The 18,865-nt window shown below is 42.4% G+C and overlaps 1 protein-coding gene across 9 annotated transcripts in view; it reads left to right on the top strand.

The window, feature by feature from the left end:
• FSD1L (fibronectin type III and SPRY domain containing 1 like) overlaps positions 1 to 18,865 on the top strand; it is a 99,852-nt gene that overhangs the window by 21,725 nt on the left and 59,262 nt on the right. For 8 of the 9 annotated variants that reach the window (XM_040359299.1, XM_040359289.1, XM_040359280.1 and 5 more), the window contains exons 2-4: positions 8,789 to 8,884; positions 14,457 to 14,588; positions 17,724 to 17,825. In XM_040359299.1, the coding sequence (XP_040215233.1) occupies positions 8,789 to 8,884; positions 14,457 to 14,588; positions 17,724 to 17,825 (330 nt within the window). Of the gene's footprint in view, positions 1 to 8,788; positions 8,885 to 14,456; positions 14,589 to 17,723; positions 17,826 to 18,865 lie in introns of those variants that run through there. The other variant, XM_040359340.1, reaches the window with a different exon arrangement.

The raw sequence follows: 18,865 nt of genomic DNA, 5'->3' as shown, positions 1-18,865 counted from the left end.
CTGATACCGGAACATTTTTCTATTTCCAGTGGCCACAGTCCGACCCTCTAAAGTCTGAAGGACAGTAAACTGGCCCTTCGTTTAGAAAGTTTGGAGACCCCTGCCCTAGATGATTAACCCCTTGCCAGCCAGTGTCATTAGTATAGTGACAGTGCATATTTTTATCACTGATCACTGTATTAGCGTCACTGGTTCCCACAAAGTGTCAGATTGTCAGTCGCAATATCGCAGCCCCGCTATAAGTCGCTGATCTCCGCCATTACTAGAAAAAAATTAAAAATTACATAAATATATCCCATAGTTTGTAGACGCTTATTGGGATATTTTGTAGAAAAAACATTGGCCTAAATTTATGGAAAAACGTAAAAAAAAAAAAAATTGGATATGTTATATAGCAGAAAGTAAAAAATGTTATTTATTTATTTCAAATTTGGTCTTTTGTTAAAAAAAAACGAAAAATAAAATAACGCAGAGGTGATTAAATACCACGAGAAAAAAAAAATACAAATTTTATTTGTGTACAGCGTCGCATGACCGCACAGTTGTCAGCTTAAGTTACGGCAGTGCACATCGCAAAAAATGGCCTGTCATGAAGGGGGGGTAAATCTTCCAGAGGTCACGTGGTTAATCAGTGACATTTTTTTGCCCAGAGTTTATTTATACTTCAGGCAATAAACTTGGGGTGTCACAAACATGAAAGGGACATACAAACTCCATGCAGACAAGCGTAGGGAGGGATCAGATGAGAGATCATCAGCAGGCTATGGTACAGACAGAGTGATCCTCTGTAGGAGTTTTCCATATGGCAGAGGTGCAGACATAGGGGCAGATCCACAAAGCGAGTACGCCGGCGTATCTACTGATACGCCGGCGTACTTTCAAATTACCTGCGTCGTATCTCTGTTTTGAATCCTCAACACAAGATACGACGGCATCTGGGTTAGATCCGACAGGCTTACGTCTTCGTACGCCTTCGGATCTAAGATGCAATTCTTCGGCGTCCGCTGGGTGGCGTTCACGTCGTTTTCCGCGTCGAGTATGCAAATTAGCTATTTCCGACGATCCACGAACGTACGAGTGGCCGTCGTTCCCGTGTTTAATTTCATATTTTTTTTTCGTTTGCGTAAGTCGTCCGTGAATCGGGATGGACGTAATTCACGTCTATGTTAAAAAAAATGACGTCCTTGCGACGTCATTAAGCGCAATGCACGGCGGGAAATTTAGAAACGGAGCATGCGCAGTTCATTCGGCGCGGGGACGCGCTTCATTTAAATGAAACGCGCCCCCTACTCGCCGATTTGAATTACGCGCTGTTACGCCGCCAGAGATAGACTACGCCGCCGTAACTTACGGCGCAAAATCTTTATGGATTCAAACCAAAGCCGGGTAAGTTACAGCGGCGTAGCGTATCTCTGATACGCTGCGCGGGTGCAGATCTCTGTGGCTCTGCCCCATAGCCGGGGGTACATGGTATCCATACAGGCCAATCACAGACTGCCTGAAGTATAAATAAACTCTGGGCAAAACATTTTCACTGATTAACCACGTGACCTCTGGAAGATTTACCCCCCCCCCCCTTCATGACAGCACATTTTTTGATATATGCACTGCTTAAAGTGGAGGTTCACCCCAAAAAATAAATTTTTAACACTAGATTGGGCCTAATTAGGGGAAGCAGAATCGGGTGTTTTGTTTAAAATCAATGCAGTACTTACCGTTTTACAGATAGATGTTCTCCACCGCTTCCGGGTATGGGCTGCGGGACTGGGCGTTCCTATTTGATTGACAGCCTTCCGACCGTCGCATACAGCGCATCACCAGTTTCCGAAAGTAGCCGAACGTCGGTGCGCAGGCGCCGTATAGAGCCGCACCGACGTTCGGCAACTCGTGACGCGATGTATGCGACCGTCGGAAGGCTATCAATCAAATAGGAACGCCCAGTCCCGAAGACCATACCCGGAAGCGGCGGAGGACATCTATCTGTAAAACGGTAAGTACTGCATTGATTTTAAACAAAACACCCGATTCTGCTTCCCGTAATTAGGCCCAATCTAATGTTAAAAAATTTTTTTGGGGTAAACTCCCCCTTAAACTGACAACTGCGCGGTGGTATTTGATCACCTTTGCGTTATTTTTGTTTTTGTTTTTGTTTTTTAACAAAAGACCAATTTTTAATAAAAATAATAATTTTACGTTCTGCTATACATATCACATTTTTTTTTCTTTTTTTTTTAATAAATTCAAAGTGCCAGGCTCACATCTGTTATGGTGGCTGCCCCCCCTCCTCATTGGAGTACAGGCGGGGGGGGGGAGGAGGGAATGACAGGTGTGAAGATAGACACTGACAGGTGTGAAGACTGCCAGCCTGAGCCTGCTAGATAAGGGTGAGGGGACGGTCGGCCTTACTGTAACTTTTCTTCAGAGTATGGCAGTCTGTCAGTCCCGTCCTGGCTTCAGTGCGAGTCCGACACAGCATCACAGACAGTCAGTGCCCTCAGCTCTGCTCCTGGTGCCGCTAGAATTTGAAGCTGCATTACGCACGCTTTACGCAACGGCGTCGGCACTACCCAGTACCACCAGGCTGAGACAACAAGGAGAGGGAGAGGAGGAGGAGGTAGGGGACTAGTGTCAAACACTTAGGCGCAACGGCGCCCCCCCCCTCTGCAGCGCCGGGGTGTCGTGCTGCTGAGCAGTGACCCGGCCGCCCCTGCGATGAATGATTCATCATGTTAAACTGACTGCAAGCTGTGACGGCCGCACAGCGCCCCTGTTGCCCATGGCACCCTGTGCGGTCACACAGCCCGCACACCCCAAATGCCGGCCCTGGTTGTAAACCCTTAAATATACCCAGTTAGAGCTGCACGATTCTGGCTAAAATGAGAATCGCAATATATTTTTGCTTAGAATAAAGATCACAATTCTCGCGGTGTAACATCTTCTTTCACATTATACAAATAAATATTGGGCTAACTTTGATGTTTAGTTTTTTTTTTTTTTTTTTTTATTCATTAAAGTGTATTGTTTCAATAGAAATTGCATTTGAAAAACCAATGCGCAAATACGATGTGACATAAAATATTGCAACAACCACCATTTTATTCTGTTCAAAGTACAGAATATAGGCAGCTTTTCTGAGCTCCACAAATTAGGGGGCAGGGATTCTCATGCCACGCACTTCCAAGTTTAGAGTGGAGAGCTGAGTGTAATCTGCGATCTGAGTGGAGGAAAAGTACACACCCCCTATACACGGTATCATAGGGAAAGATGCATAGCTCAGGCATAAACTCCTGAGGCCCCGTACACACGACCGAGTTTCTCGGCAGAATTCAGCCAGAAACTCGATGGGAGCCGTATTCTGCCGAGAAACCCGGTCGTGTGTACACTTTTCGCCGAGAAACCCGCCGAGGAACTCGTCGAGCCAAATAGAGAACATGTTCTCTATTTCCTCGTTGGTCAATGGGAAACTTTGGCTCGCCGAGATCCTCGGCGGCTTCACAAGGAACTTGACGAGCAAAACGATGTGTTTTGCCCGTCGAGTTTCTCGGACGTGTGTATGAGGCCTCAGAAGTGACTCATGCAGATAGCAGAGGAATGAGAGCAGACAGAAAACACACTTGGTGCTTTGGATTGAGGCAAGCACACACTATAGATGGATCTGCTTGGTTTTTTTTTCATTTCAGAGGTTTAGAACCACTTTAAAGTGGAACTAAACCCTCTCATCCTGTACAGCCACAGAGCGTGCCATATTAACCTCTATTTAGATTACAGTTGACATGGTGCTGCACATATGATCAGCTTTGACACCCGCCATCTGATGGCTTGAAAGTTCATTTGAGAGCTGGCACAAGCACACTGACAACTGTGACAGTTCTCACCAGAGGCATTCTATGAATGAAACTGTTTTGGAAAACAGTCAAATCAGTGGCTTTAGTTCTGTTTAAAGGAACCCTATGGGTAAATTATGGGCAGCCTGTTAAAAAAAAGATTCTGTATACGGTACTTACTTTTCTGGCAGCCTGTCTGTTAAAAATACGTTGTGTTTCTAAACTGTAGGTTTTCAACACATTCTGGCTGTGCTGAATGTCTGCTCCCTTGTCTTGTGCTGTGGTTCCTTATGCCTAACGCCTATGTCAGTACAGAATGTAATGCCGCGTACACACCATCACTTTATGTGATGAAAAAAAACGACACTTTCTGTGAAGTAAAAAAAACTTCAATTTTCAAAGACGAAGTTGCCTACACACCATCGTTTTCTCACAATGATCTTGCAAAGTGATGTTACGTTCCACCACGTTTTACCATTGAAGCTTGCTTCATAAGTAGCTTCTGGGCATGCGTGGATGAAAAAACATCTTAGAAAACAACGTTTTTTGCTACACACGGTCAATTTCTGTGAAGTAAAAAGTGCACTTTTGAAAAACGACACATAAAATTGAAGCATGCTTCAATTTTTTTTGGTCGTTTTTTACAAGACATAAAACGACGTTTTCCCCCACACACAGTCAATTAAAGTGACGTTTTTAAAAACGTAATTTTTTTTCATCACATAAAGTGATGGTGTGTACGCGGCATAAGTGTCAGTGAGAGGAACTACAGCACACCAATGGGGACACAAGCATTACAATAGTATTCCATACATCAGGGCTTGACAAATCCCGGTCGCCATGGCGACTAGAAATAGTGTCCTGGCGACTTGGCTTGGAAGGTGGGCTGGCGCCATCTGGTGGTGAGCCGTTGGTATTACAAGTTATTACCACCAGATGTGAGCTGGCGCCATCTGGTGGTGGCCGTTGGTATTACAAGTTAAACAGCAATTCTAATGTAGTTTTTCACTATTTTTCACTGCCTTCTTCTTCCCTCTAATTAGAACCCCCAAACATTATATATATTTTTTATCCTAACACCCTAGAGAATAAAATGGCGATCATTGCAATACTTTCTGTCACACCGTATTTGCGCAGCGGTCTTACAAGCGCACTTTTTTTGGGAAAAAATTACACTGTTTTTAATAAAAAAATAAGACAACAGTAAAGTTATCCCCATTTTTTTTAATATTATGAAAGATAATGTTACGCCGAGTAAATTCATACCCAACGCGTCACGCTTCAAAATTGCGTCCGCTCGTGGAATGCCGACAAACTTTTACCCTTTAAAATCTTCATAGGCGACGTTTAAAAAAATCTACAGGTTGCATGTTTTTAGTTACAGAGGAGGTCTAGGGCTAGAATTATTGCTCTCGCTCTACCAATCGCGGCGATACCTCACATGTGGTTTGAACACCGTTTACATATGCGGGCGCTGCTCACGTATGTGTTCACTTCTGTGCTCGTCGGGACGGGGTGCGTTTTCTGGCTCCTAACTTTTTTAGCTGGCTCCTAGATTCCAAGCAAATTTGTCAACCCCTGCCATACATAATTGTAGTAGGCGATAAAGCCAATTTCGGACTAAACCTCATGTGCCACTACAGCCATAATTCCTAGCATTGTCAGCCAATGAGAGCTCAAAATAATGATTGAGATGGAAAAAAGGGTGTTCTAGATTGGTAAATTAAGCCTATTGACCTGTGGATTCTATACAACAACAGCCTATTACATACAGTCTATTTAGTGGCAATCCATCCCCATCATCAAATCACCTCCAGGGATGTGACATTTTATAACTTTACATAATATGGTCATTTTTATTTTCAAAGCGGTTTTTCTTGAAGTATTTTAGAATATCTGTGTTATTATATTGTACTTATTTTTTTTTTTTTGGAGGTGTTTGAGAGCATCTTTTTTTGTGTATATCAAACAGCTATCTGCATTTCTGTGATCTCATTCTTCAGTGATTGGTTTATAACACTACTACTGGCTGCAGTGTGCTTTTGACCCTGATCCCTCTGTTGACATCTGCTTTGGGTAGACTGGCCTACAGCTTTTTCAGTTCATTATCAAGTTGAGCAAATACCCAATCAATATCTGAAATTAGTTGTGAATTTGAAAACATTGTTTCTATACATGTCTAATTAGGCAGAAATGTTAAAGCCAAACCCCAGGAAAACAACTAAATACACTGATGAAATACATGTGGGAAATGTTTTATCTGCCAATGGATTTATATTTCTGCTAATCAAGTCCTGAGCTATGTAAAGCCCTACTAGACTTCAGCACCAGGTTGCTGACCTGATATTTGTTTACAGCAGTTATGGAAAAACAGCACGGTCACCTCTGGTCTGTGGTTGGACAGTGAGGGACTAGCGGCAGCATAGTGATAAGTCAATCTTCTTTTCACTTAGCTTTTTTCTACTACAAGAATGTTCATTACAAGCTCATACTGTATGTCCCGCAGCACAACTTATTGGCTCCCAGTGTTGTCCTTCCTCACTCAGAGGCCCCATTGACACCTGATTGTTCTGGGAATGTGCATTCCCAGAAGGCATGAGAAACACGCCAACACATGCATTGTGTTTGGTGTGCCATTACTTCTTAATGGCACCCCAAACGTGGCTAGCAGACACATGTTCTGTCACGTGGAAAAACGTGCGCTAACACTAGGGTTGCACTGATACCACATTTTAAGACCGAGTGCCGATACTTTTTTTCAAGTACTCGCCGATACCGATTACCTATACTTTTTTAATGTCATGTGACAGTGGCACTTATATGCAGCACTAATGACGCGTGGACTGTGTCAGTAGTTTTGTATTTTAATTTTCCTTGCAACCCTAACTAACATAAATTCAAAGCTCTGCACCCAAAAGGAGTGTTTATTGGCTGTAGGACAGCCATTCAAGTGAATAGACTGCCCTGTGCTGTCATGTAAAAAAAGTAAAAGTGTATTGGCGCAAAACGCAGATGTGAATAGGGCCTGAGGGCTGCTGAACAGGGGACCACAAGAGGCTGATGTCAAGTCAAAATCAGGTACTTGTTGCAGTAGTTGCCTTAAAGGGGTTGTAAAGGTACAATTTTATTTTTTGTCCCTAAAGAGCTTCATTTACCTCAATGCAGTCCTCCTCCTTCCATTTTGCTTTTAAATGTCCTTATTTCTTCTGAGAAATGCTTACTTCCTGTTCTTCTGTCTGTAACTCCACACAGTAATGCAAGGCTTTCTCCCTGGTGTGGAGTGCTGTGCTCTCCCCCTCCCTTGGACTACAGGAGAGTCAGGACACTCTCTACGTTGCAGATAGAGAAAGGAGCTGTGTGTTAGTGGGCATCCTGACTCTCCTGTAGTCCAAGGGAGGGGGCGAGCACCACAAAGTGATTGGTGGCAGTGTGTATTACTAGAACCCAAGTCTCCCTAGAACGTTGATAAAAATATATACTTTAATCTATTTGTAAAGTGAAGATATCTGTTGATATTGGAAGAAATTTGCACATGGCTATCGATTTCTATTGGTCCTCAGCAAGCATCCACACATATAAAATTGGGACTGTGGAGATAAATGAATGGCTAAGAGGTGGCGTTGGTCATGGTGGTGAACATATGCTTCCGTTTTCATACGGTCAGTCTTCTATATGTTGAGTAGTCCTATTTATGATGACAGTGGTGCTGATAATGAAAAATTGGAGCAAAGAAAGCTGCCTGAGTTGCTTATAGTAGCCAGTCAAATCCCAGCTGTGATTTTGTAGAGCAGAATAAAACCCTACTCTCTGATTGCTGTAGGCAGCCCTGTCACATACCCACTTGTCAGTTTTTTAACACAATGCTTAGGGAACGTCATAAATGAAAGTGCATCCACCAGTGTGGGATTAGAACAGACCAGTTACTTTTAGGCAGCAATGTCTGTTTCTTTATTCCAGACGCTTTAGTACATCTTATTGTAAAGCAGCCTAATATTGTTGGCTATGGCGATTACCTTTTGTAACTCCGATATTGCTTTTTCTTTCTGCAGAGTTTATAGAATGTGTTTAATCACTGTGACCAGTGTTATATCTTTCAAAAGCAAACATTTACCTAGTAAACATGAGGGGAGGCATAATCTAAAAATGCATACTACCCCAGATTAGTAAATCTCCTGAGCTGTCGGGTGCAGGATGTGCAGTTGCTCAGCTGCCAAAGTGATGAATAGATAAAGGACAATCCGCAACTCCATACATGCTCTTAGATCAGTCCGAATTTATTGGATCTCCATAAAGAATACAGAAAAGGTAGACACGTTTCAGCCGCAAAGGCCTTGTGAAGGTCTTGCCTCTTCTTTTTTTTTTTTTTTTCTTTTTTTTTTTTTTTTTTTTTAAAGTTTATGCCCATCCAAAATAATTTTCTTTATTTTGGGAAAGGATTAGAACTTTTTTTACTGTTATCAAGCACTCTGAGAGATTTACCATGAACTTCCTGTGCTGCTGATATTTTATTAGTCGGGAAGTGAGGGATTGCTTCAATATGGACACTCCAGAATAATATTCCAATGGCAATGCTACAAACTTTTTTGGAAAATGTTAACTATTTTTGCATGTACGCATATACTGTACCTTGATTTAATAAATCTGTGAGCATTTGGCCACATAAACATACACTAAAATCCTAAGGTAATGTTCTTAAATGCTTTTAATTAGGCAACTGTTTATTAGCCAAGTCCTACTTTGACCTGATGTCCTGCGCTAGCACTGCCCATAGATTAAATTGTGTTCTCAGAGGGATTATTGCTTATATGGAGGAATAATGAGATTTGTTCTGTAAGCTGTGATTTCACGCTATCTCAAAAATCTACAGCTGTGTTGCATCACTCACTGATTTTGTTTTGTGTGTACAATAGAATATTAAGCAAAAAACATTCACTTGTCCTCATTCATATCTGCTCTGTTTTTAGGAAGCTTTGCAGAGGATCATCACAACGCTTGCCAACAAAAATGATGAAATACAAAACTTTATTGACACATTAAGTCATGTACTTAAAGGTGTACAGGTAAGTGGCAAATCTCTATTACTTTTATTTAATGTTAATATACATATGATTCATATTATTGCTATTCAGGAAGTGCAGGGCACTTTCGTAGGTATCTTAACAGAATAATATGTTATATGCAGGGCCGCTGATAAGGGGGTTCCACCGGTCCTCCTGTAGGGGGCCCGGCACCATCACTTTTACAGGAGGGCCTGGCAGCTTTAGGTTTCATTACATGTGCAGGCAGACTCGGCAGTTTATACATCCTTCCCCTGCAGCTCCCAGGTGGTTCAATCGATTACATTTCAATCGATTACATTTCCCTGGGCTCCATCAGTTTATTAGAGGGACTCAGGAGGCTAAAGCAGAGAACTAACTGTTATTTTCAGGTGCATAGGTGGCTTAAAAAAAAAAGCAATTACTAAAATCAAAGTACCGGCCAGCAGTCTCAGTTTCTGGCAGAGTGATATCACTGCCTTCCTACTTCAGAAAGTAAGTGCTGAGGTTGCCATCTCAGAACAGCGATCCCCGGTTATTGGAGCGGTAAAAAAAGTAACTGCTGAGGAGAGGGATGGCAGTATCTCTGGACTCCGCGCTTTCATAAGGTAGGAGAGAGCGACCTAAGGCATCCACTATCAAAAACGGACAGGACTGTGAGAAAAAAATCCAGCAGTATAACCAGCGGTTCCAGCTGAAAGAGAGGGTGAACAGTGGCAGGTGAAGTGGGCAGAGCAGTTCTGGAGAAGGCAGGGCTTTCCTGGGGAGGAGGGGTGGGTCAGACTCAGTTAAGCAGCAGATCGGCTTCTTCATTACCTGCTTTTATTATCAAACTCATGTTTGACATTTTCCTCCCCCCAGTGGGGTTCTGTGTGGCTCAATCTGACACTACTCTGGGTGCCCGACACTCCTCAGGATAATTTGTCTCTTTAGCACCCCCTGCTAGAAGGACAGCACCAGGTGGGCTAAATGTGAGCAGAGTGCTGGCGGATCACCTATGAGCTATGTAAGACTTACATTTTATAAATAACACCTGAGCAATTTAAAGTGTGATTTTTTTTTTTTTTTTTTTTTTTTTTAAAGCCTAACTCTAAAAAAAAAATGAAAATGATCTCTTACAGTGGGACTGCATTCGCACTGCAAGAGTTAATTGCTCATTTAGTTCTAGGGGACTTCTTAAAATAGATTTACATAGGCGATCTTCCATTCCTCTGCACTGCTAGACCAGTCCTACAGCGTCTTCTCCCCAAAATCTATAGAACTGTATTGGATTTGAGGATACAAAGGGATAGTCCACCAGCGAAGGGTGGGGCAGCAGAAGATCAGGTAAGTAAAATTGCTTTTACTCTTCCTTACTTTTACGCTTTCATTGGCTAATCAAGCAATTAACACTCACAGCGAAGTGCAACCCAACGGCGAGGGATAATTTTAAGTTTTCCAAAATTGGCCTCGTTGAGGCCCCTTTCACACTGCCCCACTGCAGTTTCCCCACAGTGCGGTTGCATTGCAGTGTACCTGCGGATTTCGTGCTAGTTACCTGTGCTTTTTCATAGACTTTAGATTCGTTTTTTTTGTGTGTGTTTTCTGAAAGCACATCAAATATGCAGATTGCAGGACTTTGGGTGCGTTTTCTGAAAACGCACCTAAACACCTGATCTAGTTGAAGTGTAGGGGAAAATGCAAGTAACCTGCATGAAAATCGCAGGTATACTGCACTGCACTGCACCTGCACTGTGGGAAAACTGCAGTGGGGCAGTGTGCTTAAGCACTCAACACCGTGATTTTCATTGTACTTAATGACCTAGCCCATTCACACATGAGCGTAGTCTCGCTTTAAGGATCCCTCCACATGAGGTAAGAATTGCGGACTTCAGTTTTGTTTTAAAAGTGTTAGCTGGAGTTTAGCTTTCATTTGTTGGTCACTTATGTAAAGTTCATGGAAATCTGCTAGTAAGGCTGGGTATAAATGTTCGTTTTTTTTTTTTTTAAACCATCGAGTTGAACAAAAAAAACTGACAATGTTAATGCAGGGATCTCGCCCAATGTTCAATAGCAGGCCTCGACAAAATCCGGGCGCCAGGTCGCACTTGCGACAAGAAATTGTGACCTGGCGCCTGGGGAAGCTTGGGGCTGCAGAAGGCTGCAAAGCCGCGGCCTCAATTACCGGCCGGCGCGCGATCGCGGCGAGCCCGCGCCCGCCGGTAATTGAGGCCGCGGCTTTGCGGCCTTCACAGAAGGAAGCTAAGGCCAGCAGAAGGCCACAAAGCCGCGGCCTCAATTACCGGCCGGTAATTGAGGCCGCGGCTTTGCGGCCTTCACAGAAGGAAGCTGAGGCCTGCAGAAGGAATCTAGGAGTGGCCATCTTGTGGTGGCCGTTGGCATTACAGGTTACATTGCATTACAAGTAGCAAAAAACAGGAGTTCTAATGTGTTTTTTCACTGCCGTCTCCTTCCCTCTAATTAGAACCCCCAAACATTATATATATTTTTATTCTAACACCCTATAGAATAAAATGGCGGTCGTTGCAATACTTTCTGTCACACCGTATTTGCGCAGCAGTCTTGCAAGCACACTTTTTTGGGGAAAAAATACACTTTTTTTTAAATTAAAAAATAAGACAACTGTAAAGTTAGCCCAATTTTTTTTTATATTGTGAAAGATAATGTTCCGCCGAGTAAATTGATACCCGACCTGTCACGCTTCAAAATTGCGTCCGCTCGTGGAATGGCGACAAACTTTTACCCTTTAAAATCTCCATAGGCGACGTTTAAAAAATTCTACAGGTTGCATGTTTTGAGTTAGAGGAGGTCTAGGGCTAGAATTATTGCTCTCGCTCTACCAATCGCGGTGATACCTCACATGTGTGGTTTAAATACTGTTTACATATGCGGGCGCTACTCACGTATGCGTTTGCTTCTGCGCGCAAGCTTGGCAGGACGGGGTGCGTTTTTTGGCTCCTAACTTTTTTAGCTGGCTCCTAGATTCCAAGCAAATTTGTCAAACCCTGTTCTATAGTATACTGACATTGGATACTCCCCTCCCTGTCAGAATACATAGATTGGCTGTATGCACTGATTGATTGTAGCTTTTCCAGTATGACTCTTCAAAAGAGGCTGGTTGTTGGACCGGCTTCTGTTGAAGAGACATTGGTACACACGTACCAAAATTTGTACAGTGCCTGCTGAACCAGCTGAATTTCAGTACATGTGTACCTAGCTTAACACTAGCCTCTACAGATGATGCTGCTGTCCAAGTATGTCTCTTCTCCACCCTAAAACAAAACAAATTACTAATTAATCTAATCTAATCACCTTGGGAAAATAAATAAAAAACACCAAAAAAAAGGCAATTAATGGAGCCACCACATTTAAGAATTTGCAAGCTGCAAAATATTATATTTTTGTTTTTTTAGGTTTAATACCTGTTCAGGTACAATAGAAAACATACCAAATGTTTATATAACCCAACAAAAAATTGCATGCTTAGTGCAAAAGGGTGATCCTGCACGTATATATTCCAGACACAAGGAAAATCTAAAAACAACTAAATCGTATGTAATCCTAACTTGTGATAGAAAACATCATACACAATATACATCAAAATACGTAGTAAAGTGTCCATCACAAAACATATGATTAAAACTTGTGCATGATAAAAGTACCCGTCAAAAAAACATATATTCAAGTCCACTTGAAAAATCTTGAAGATAAGTTAAAATCCAATAGTACCAAACCCTCTTGAAATCAAGTTCCCTTACCAAATGGTATTTATTTCCAAATTAAAATAGACCAGCAGAGGATGGGACACCTGAGGCTGTCAAGCTGGCATGATGGAGTTACATTGTGAAATTGGATGAGGATGACTCTGGGTGGAGATAAGTTACATTGTGGAGAACCTCTTAACGATGCACTGTAAAGCCTCGTACACACAATAGGTTAACCAGAGGAAAATCGTCTGAAGGACTGTTGTCATAGGTTAACCGATGAAGCTGACTGATGGTCCGTCACGCCTACACACCATAGGTTAAATAACCGATCGTGTCAGAACGCGGTGATGTAAAACACAACGACGTGCTGAAAAAAAAACGAAGTTCAATGCTTCCAAGCATGCGTCGACTTGATTCTGAGAATGCGTGGATTTTTAACCGATGGTCGTGCCTACTAACGATCGGTTTTGACCTATCGGTTAGGAATCCATAGGTTCATTTTAAAGCAAGTTGGCTTTTTTTTAACCTATGGTTAAATAACCTATGGGCCCCACACACACGATCGGTTTTGACCGATGAAAACGGTCCATCAGACCGTTGTCCTCTGGTTAACCTATTGTGTGTATGAGGCCTAACTCTCATCCCCACCCAGTCATCCTCATCCATTTTCACAATGCAACTCCATCATCTTCATCCCCACCCAGCATCACCCATCCCTCTCTTCACAATTTATCTCCATCAACGCCCAGCATCACCCATGGATGGGGATAAAGGTATTGTGCTTTAGTCAGTTAAGAGTTGTTATATTGATTGATTTATGTATCACAGCACACCGAAGGACTTAGTGGGGTAGCCAGTGGGCGGGCCCTGGGGAATGTTGGTGGTCAAGCCCCGGGGGGGGGGGGCAGGCCTATAGCTGTATAAGGGGCCCCAACATTTCTGATGGCTGCCCTGCACATCAGAGAACAATCAGCAGGTGTGTAAAATCAGAAGCCAACTAGCCTCACCCTATGCATGTTTCGTATGTACAATGGACTTTTTCTATCCCCTGAAGATGTCCGTTGTACAGAGTTCAGATTCTCTTTTTGTGATCATGGACAGCCTCCTCCCTTGCCCGTTATGGCACACTCCACCAGGGCAACTAGTGCCTCTTGGGCGTTCCAACATCAGACGTCTTTGTCTCAAGTTGGCAAGGTGGTTACCTGGTTGTATGTGCGCCCTTTTACCAAATTTTACAAAGTTGATCTGCTCACATCTTCAGATGCTTGTTTTGGTTGCAGGGTTTTGCAGGCTGCTGTTTAAGGTTCCTTGTTTCCCTGAAATGGGGGGGGGGGGGGGTTGTTGGTTGTTTGGCATGTTTCCTGGTTACTCCTGTTTTTTGTTTGCCATGCCCTCATCGAGGCACTGCTTTGGGACATCCATATGGTCAAGAATTTAAGAGCTGTTTCTGTAAATGAATATAAGAGAAAATTGGATGTTTTGTTACTCACGGTAAAATCCCTTTCTCTGAGTTCATTAAAGGACACAGTGCCCAACATCTCTACTTGGTCCTTTTTTCCTTGTCCTGTTTTGCGACTAACTGGCTTGCCTTTAGCAGAGAGAGGTATTTATGTCAGCTAGGACTGCCCATAGGCGGTGCTGTATTCTTTTCTGCCTAGTTTCCTACACCTGTAGATGCCACTACAAAACCCTATGGTCTAAATTAGAAGAGCTATGTTCATCAATGATCTCTGAGAGATTTTACAGTAAGCAACAAAAATCCAGTTTTTATGGACACAGCCAGCCCTCAATTTTTTGCTCGGTTAGGCCATAACTGGATGTATTATTCTTTTTCATTTATACATATATATTCTTTACATTGCTGTGATGTTTTTACTATAATTTTCCAGGGAAATTCTGCCAAGGTCTTGTCTGACTTGGATGAAGAGTTTGATGGCCTTTACTCTGTGCTTGATGAGATGAAAGAGAGCATGACTAATAGAATCAAGCAGGAACAAGCTCACAAAACACAGGAGCTACAGGTGAGGCTATGCTCTACTCCTGATTTCAGGTTACCTTATGCATCCCTTATAATTTGTTAACTGTTGCTTGATGCACAAAGTACATTTCAGTTTATATTGAAAACCAAGCCTTGAAATGCATACTGGGCACACAGCATTCATACCCAGGTTTTTATACCAACATAGTATCAGTCCACTCTGCTCCTTTTTGTCAGTAATCTTCTGGGATGGGAACCAGTAACACGAGAATTGAATTCTCAAATATGTTTGCCACAGGCACTTTGCTTCCTCTCACATACAGAAAGTTTTATATTAGAGCGTACATATACTATTTTCAACCAGGATCTCTCCAGAGGTTGCTAGGGGTTCCTTGAGCTGTGGCTCCCATTTGATAATGCTTGCAAAGTTACAAGACCAATGCCACCTGAAAAATCCAGCAAAATTCTGAGCACCACTGTAAGGGTTGCAGCTATGAGTAAACACTTAAGTGTAGTGTGAAACACGTCAGCTGTCCTAAGTTCCGTTGCTGTGGCTTGTAGTGCTTTTTTCCCATTTTAAAATAAAGCTACATTGGTTTGGAGTGCGGCTGTCCAAGATATCCTTTGTTTTAATTGCATTTTTCGTACTGACCACCAATGTAAGGTGCATTTTTACCACTGAACCCCAGTAAATTGGTTCGTTAAGAGTCCCCAAGACTTGAAAATAATTGTAGGGGTTCCTCTGGGGTAAAATGGTTCAGAAAGGCTGGCTTACATGATCTTTAATATGCAAACAGTGACTTCCGTTCCTGGCTTTTCCCTTTTGGCATCTTATTTGGTCAGTGAGGCAGTCCAACACAAAGACAGACCAAAAGTAAGCATTGGAATTTTGTGTGACCAAGCACAACTTTGGGAACTGAAGTTCCTGTTTACATGTTTGAGCGCCCCCCAATTTAGGAGTTTTGCAAAAGTATCTGCACCTCTTATACCGCGTACACACGATCGGACATTCCGACAACAAAACCGTGGATTTTTTTCCGACGGATGTTGGCTCAAACTTGTCTTGCATACACACAGTCACACAAATATTGTCAGAAATTCCGAACGTCAAGAACGCGGTGACATACAACACGTACCACGAGCAGAGAAAAATTAAGTTCAATAGGCAGTGCGGCTCTTCTGCTTGATTCTGAGCATGCGTGGATTTTTGTGCGTCGGAATTGGCTACACAACTTTTGTTGTCGGAAAAATTGAGAACCAGCTCTCAAACATTTGTTGTCGGAAATTCCGAGAGCAAATCTCCGATGGAGCATACACATGGTCTGATTTTCCGACAACAAGCTCCCTTCGAACATTTGTTGTGTACACTGTGAGCCAAATCCTCAAAAATCCTGCCTAACTTATCTTTTTCCATTTAAGTTACACTGACTTAAAATTTCTACCTAAGTGCCCGATCCACAAAGCACTTACCTAGAAATTTCAGGCCGTGTAACCTAAATGTCTCCGGCGCAAGGCGGTCCTCTTCTGCAGGGGGCGATGACAATTTAAATGAGGCGCGCTCCCGCGCCGGCCGTACTGCGCATGCTCGTGACGTCATTTTCCCGACGGGCAGCGCGCGAAATTACGTTACGTCAGGCTTTGTGGATTGCGACAGGACAATAAAGTTGCGTCGGGTAAAAAAAAAGTTGCGCGCCGGGAAAAAAAATTCTAAATTTAAAAAAAAACGCGGCGATCGAAAAAAAGATCTGTTTTTACAAGGTGTTACTAGTTTACACTTTGTAAAAGCAGAACTAATTTTACGTATGCAAACGTAAACTTACGCAGAAAACACAAAGCTGAAAAGATTTGTGGATCTCCGTAAGTCCTCATTTGCATACGCAAAGCGGCATTTCAATGAGAAATGCCCCCAGCGGCGGATGCGGTACTGCATCCTAAGATCTGACAGTGTAAGTGTCTTACAGATGTCAGATCTTCTGCCTATCTTTGGAAAACTGCTTCTGAGGATCAGTTCCAAAGATAGGCACAGGGATACGCAGGCTGAACAGCAGTTCCGCCTGTGTATCCCTTTTGAGGATTTGGCCCTGTGTGTACGCGGCATTAGAGCCTACTATTCATGTGCTCCTTTTAAAATTGTGTGGTTCACTGTACAAACGTCTGTGTATACTCTCCTCTGAATAAAAAGCGGCTGTTGGTTTAAATGAGAGATCAGTTGAAATCCCTGAATATATCCAATAAACATTTTACCTACTTAATATGAAAACGTGTACTATGCTCTCAAACACCCAGCATCCTCACAAACTATGCATCTTTGGCAACTTGCACTTTGGCAATTTGCTCAACTACTTTGTGACAGCTTTCAGCAGAGCTCATGCAGGAGCAAAGCAGTGAATATTCCCATTTCATGAGTGAGCTAGGAATTTCTGGACAGTTTTCCTGGAGACTGTGTAGAATATATGCTTTCTTTCCATGCAAAGGGTGATGGTTTTCCTGAAATGATGGTTGGTTGGTTGATTAATAAATATACCCTGATGCCCTGTACACACGATCGGTTCGTCTGATGAAAACGAACCGATGGATTTTTTCATGAGATATCCGATGAAGCTGACTTTCATCAGTCTTGCCTACACACTATCGGTTAAAAATCCGATCGTGTCCAACGCGGTGACGTAAAACACAACGACGTGCTGAGAAAAATTAAGTTCAATGCTTTCGAGCATGCGTCGACTTGATTCTGAGCATGCATGGATTTTTGACCGATGGATTTCCCCACAGACGATCGTTTTTTTCTATCGGTTTTTTAACCATACGAAAATTTTAAAACAGGTTCTATTTTTTTTCTCCGATGGGGAAAAAACTGATGGGGCCCACACACGATCGTTTCGTCCGATGAAAACGGTCCATCGGTCCGTTTTCATCAGACGAACCGATCGTGTACAGGGCATGAGTCTTTATTTTTTTTTAAGTTTAAAAGTACCTAAGACTTTAAACCACTGTACCTATAGACAGTATAAAATCAAGATGCCAGTACAGTAAAGCAAAGTAGAGTTCTTGTGTTCTGGAAGTATTTGACAAGTGACAGAATAGCTGTGCTATTTTTGTTACATTTCTTTTTCAATCACATAACTTTGCTCAAACACTCACACATACATTGCCTCTTCTTTTCTCCATTTTGTTCTAGAATCAGCTGTCCCAGTGTACAAATGCCCTGGAGAGTTCAGAGGAGCTATTAGAATTTGCTTCACGGACCATGGACATAAAGGAGCCTGAGGAATTCACCAAGGTACAGAATATGAAATGTGACTTTAATGAGAAAGCTTTAAGACATTTTTCCTCTACCATTCTCTCTACATGCTCAGTGGGAGGGTGGTTCCCAGAGAAGCCTAAACACCATTTATATAAGTGTTTCTTTTATGTCTCCTGCTAGACAACGTAATCTATTTTCAGTATTCACATCATTACAAAAAGTTTGAGTTCTCCACCTCAAAACATACATAAACTGCTACTGAGTGACTTAACATAATAATATATATAATATATACATATATATAAAAAAAGACTATACTTTTGATTTATACCGTGTTAAAGCTTTGTAGTGTGGTGCATGGAATTTGATTTACTTGTACTTTAACAATTTCCATTTTTCATGTTCTTACACTTAAAACTATAAGCAGGCTCCTTTTTGAGAACTCTTTATGTTGCCTCTTTCCTCCTATAGCCATGTTCTGTTCTCTTGAGCAATAGCTGTGAATGTAGTTTTAACTGCCTGCGCCATCACCTTTAAAATCTCACATTGCATCTTGTCTGTTTAACTTGGCTTGTCAAGACAAAGCATTCAAGAATCACTCTTTCATACACGTGGATGTGAATCGTGCAACTTCCATATCAAATAGTGTATAAAATGCATAAATAATCCACTAGGTTTATCGTAGTGTTGGGATGCTGGAATAAAACTATACTTTGCAGCTGTTTCCATATCCCCCAGCTAAGGGATGTGCTTGCACCTGTCCCTGGAAATCGCACATAATCTAGACCAGGGGTAGGCAACCTCTCAGAGGCTGAGATCAGGATAACATGGAGGAAATCAAAGATCCCGTGGGGATTGGGAGGGTGTCAGCATCGCCTTTTAAAAAAACAAATAGAAATCAAGCTTCCAATAAAAAGACGGCATGAAGAGCACATACTGTGTCACAGTAGTGTTTTCTGCCCCACTTCACATCACTTCCCTACCACGGTAGTATCCTATCTCCCCCACAGTGGTGTCCTCAGTCCACTTTGACATCACCCCCCGTAATGTATTGTACTCTGCCCCCCCACTTTTGT

Source organism: Rana temporaria, chromosome 1 (genome assembly GCF_905171775.1).
Source record: "Rana temporaria chromosome 1, aRanTem1.1, whole genome shotgun sequence".
Taxonomy (NCBI): Eukaryota; Metazoa; Chordata; class Amphibia; order Anura; family Ranidae; genus Rana; species Rana temporaria.
The sequence above is the reverse complement of the archived record's forward strand: the minus strand, read 5'-3'. Positions and strand labels throughout refer to the sequence as shown.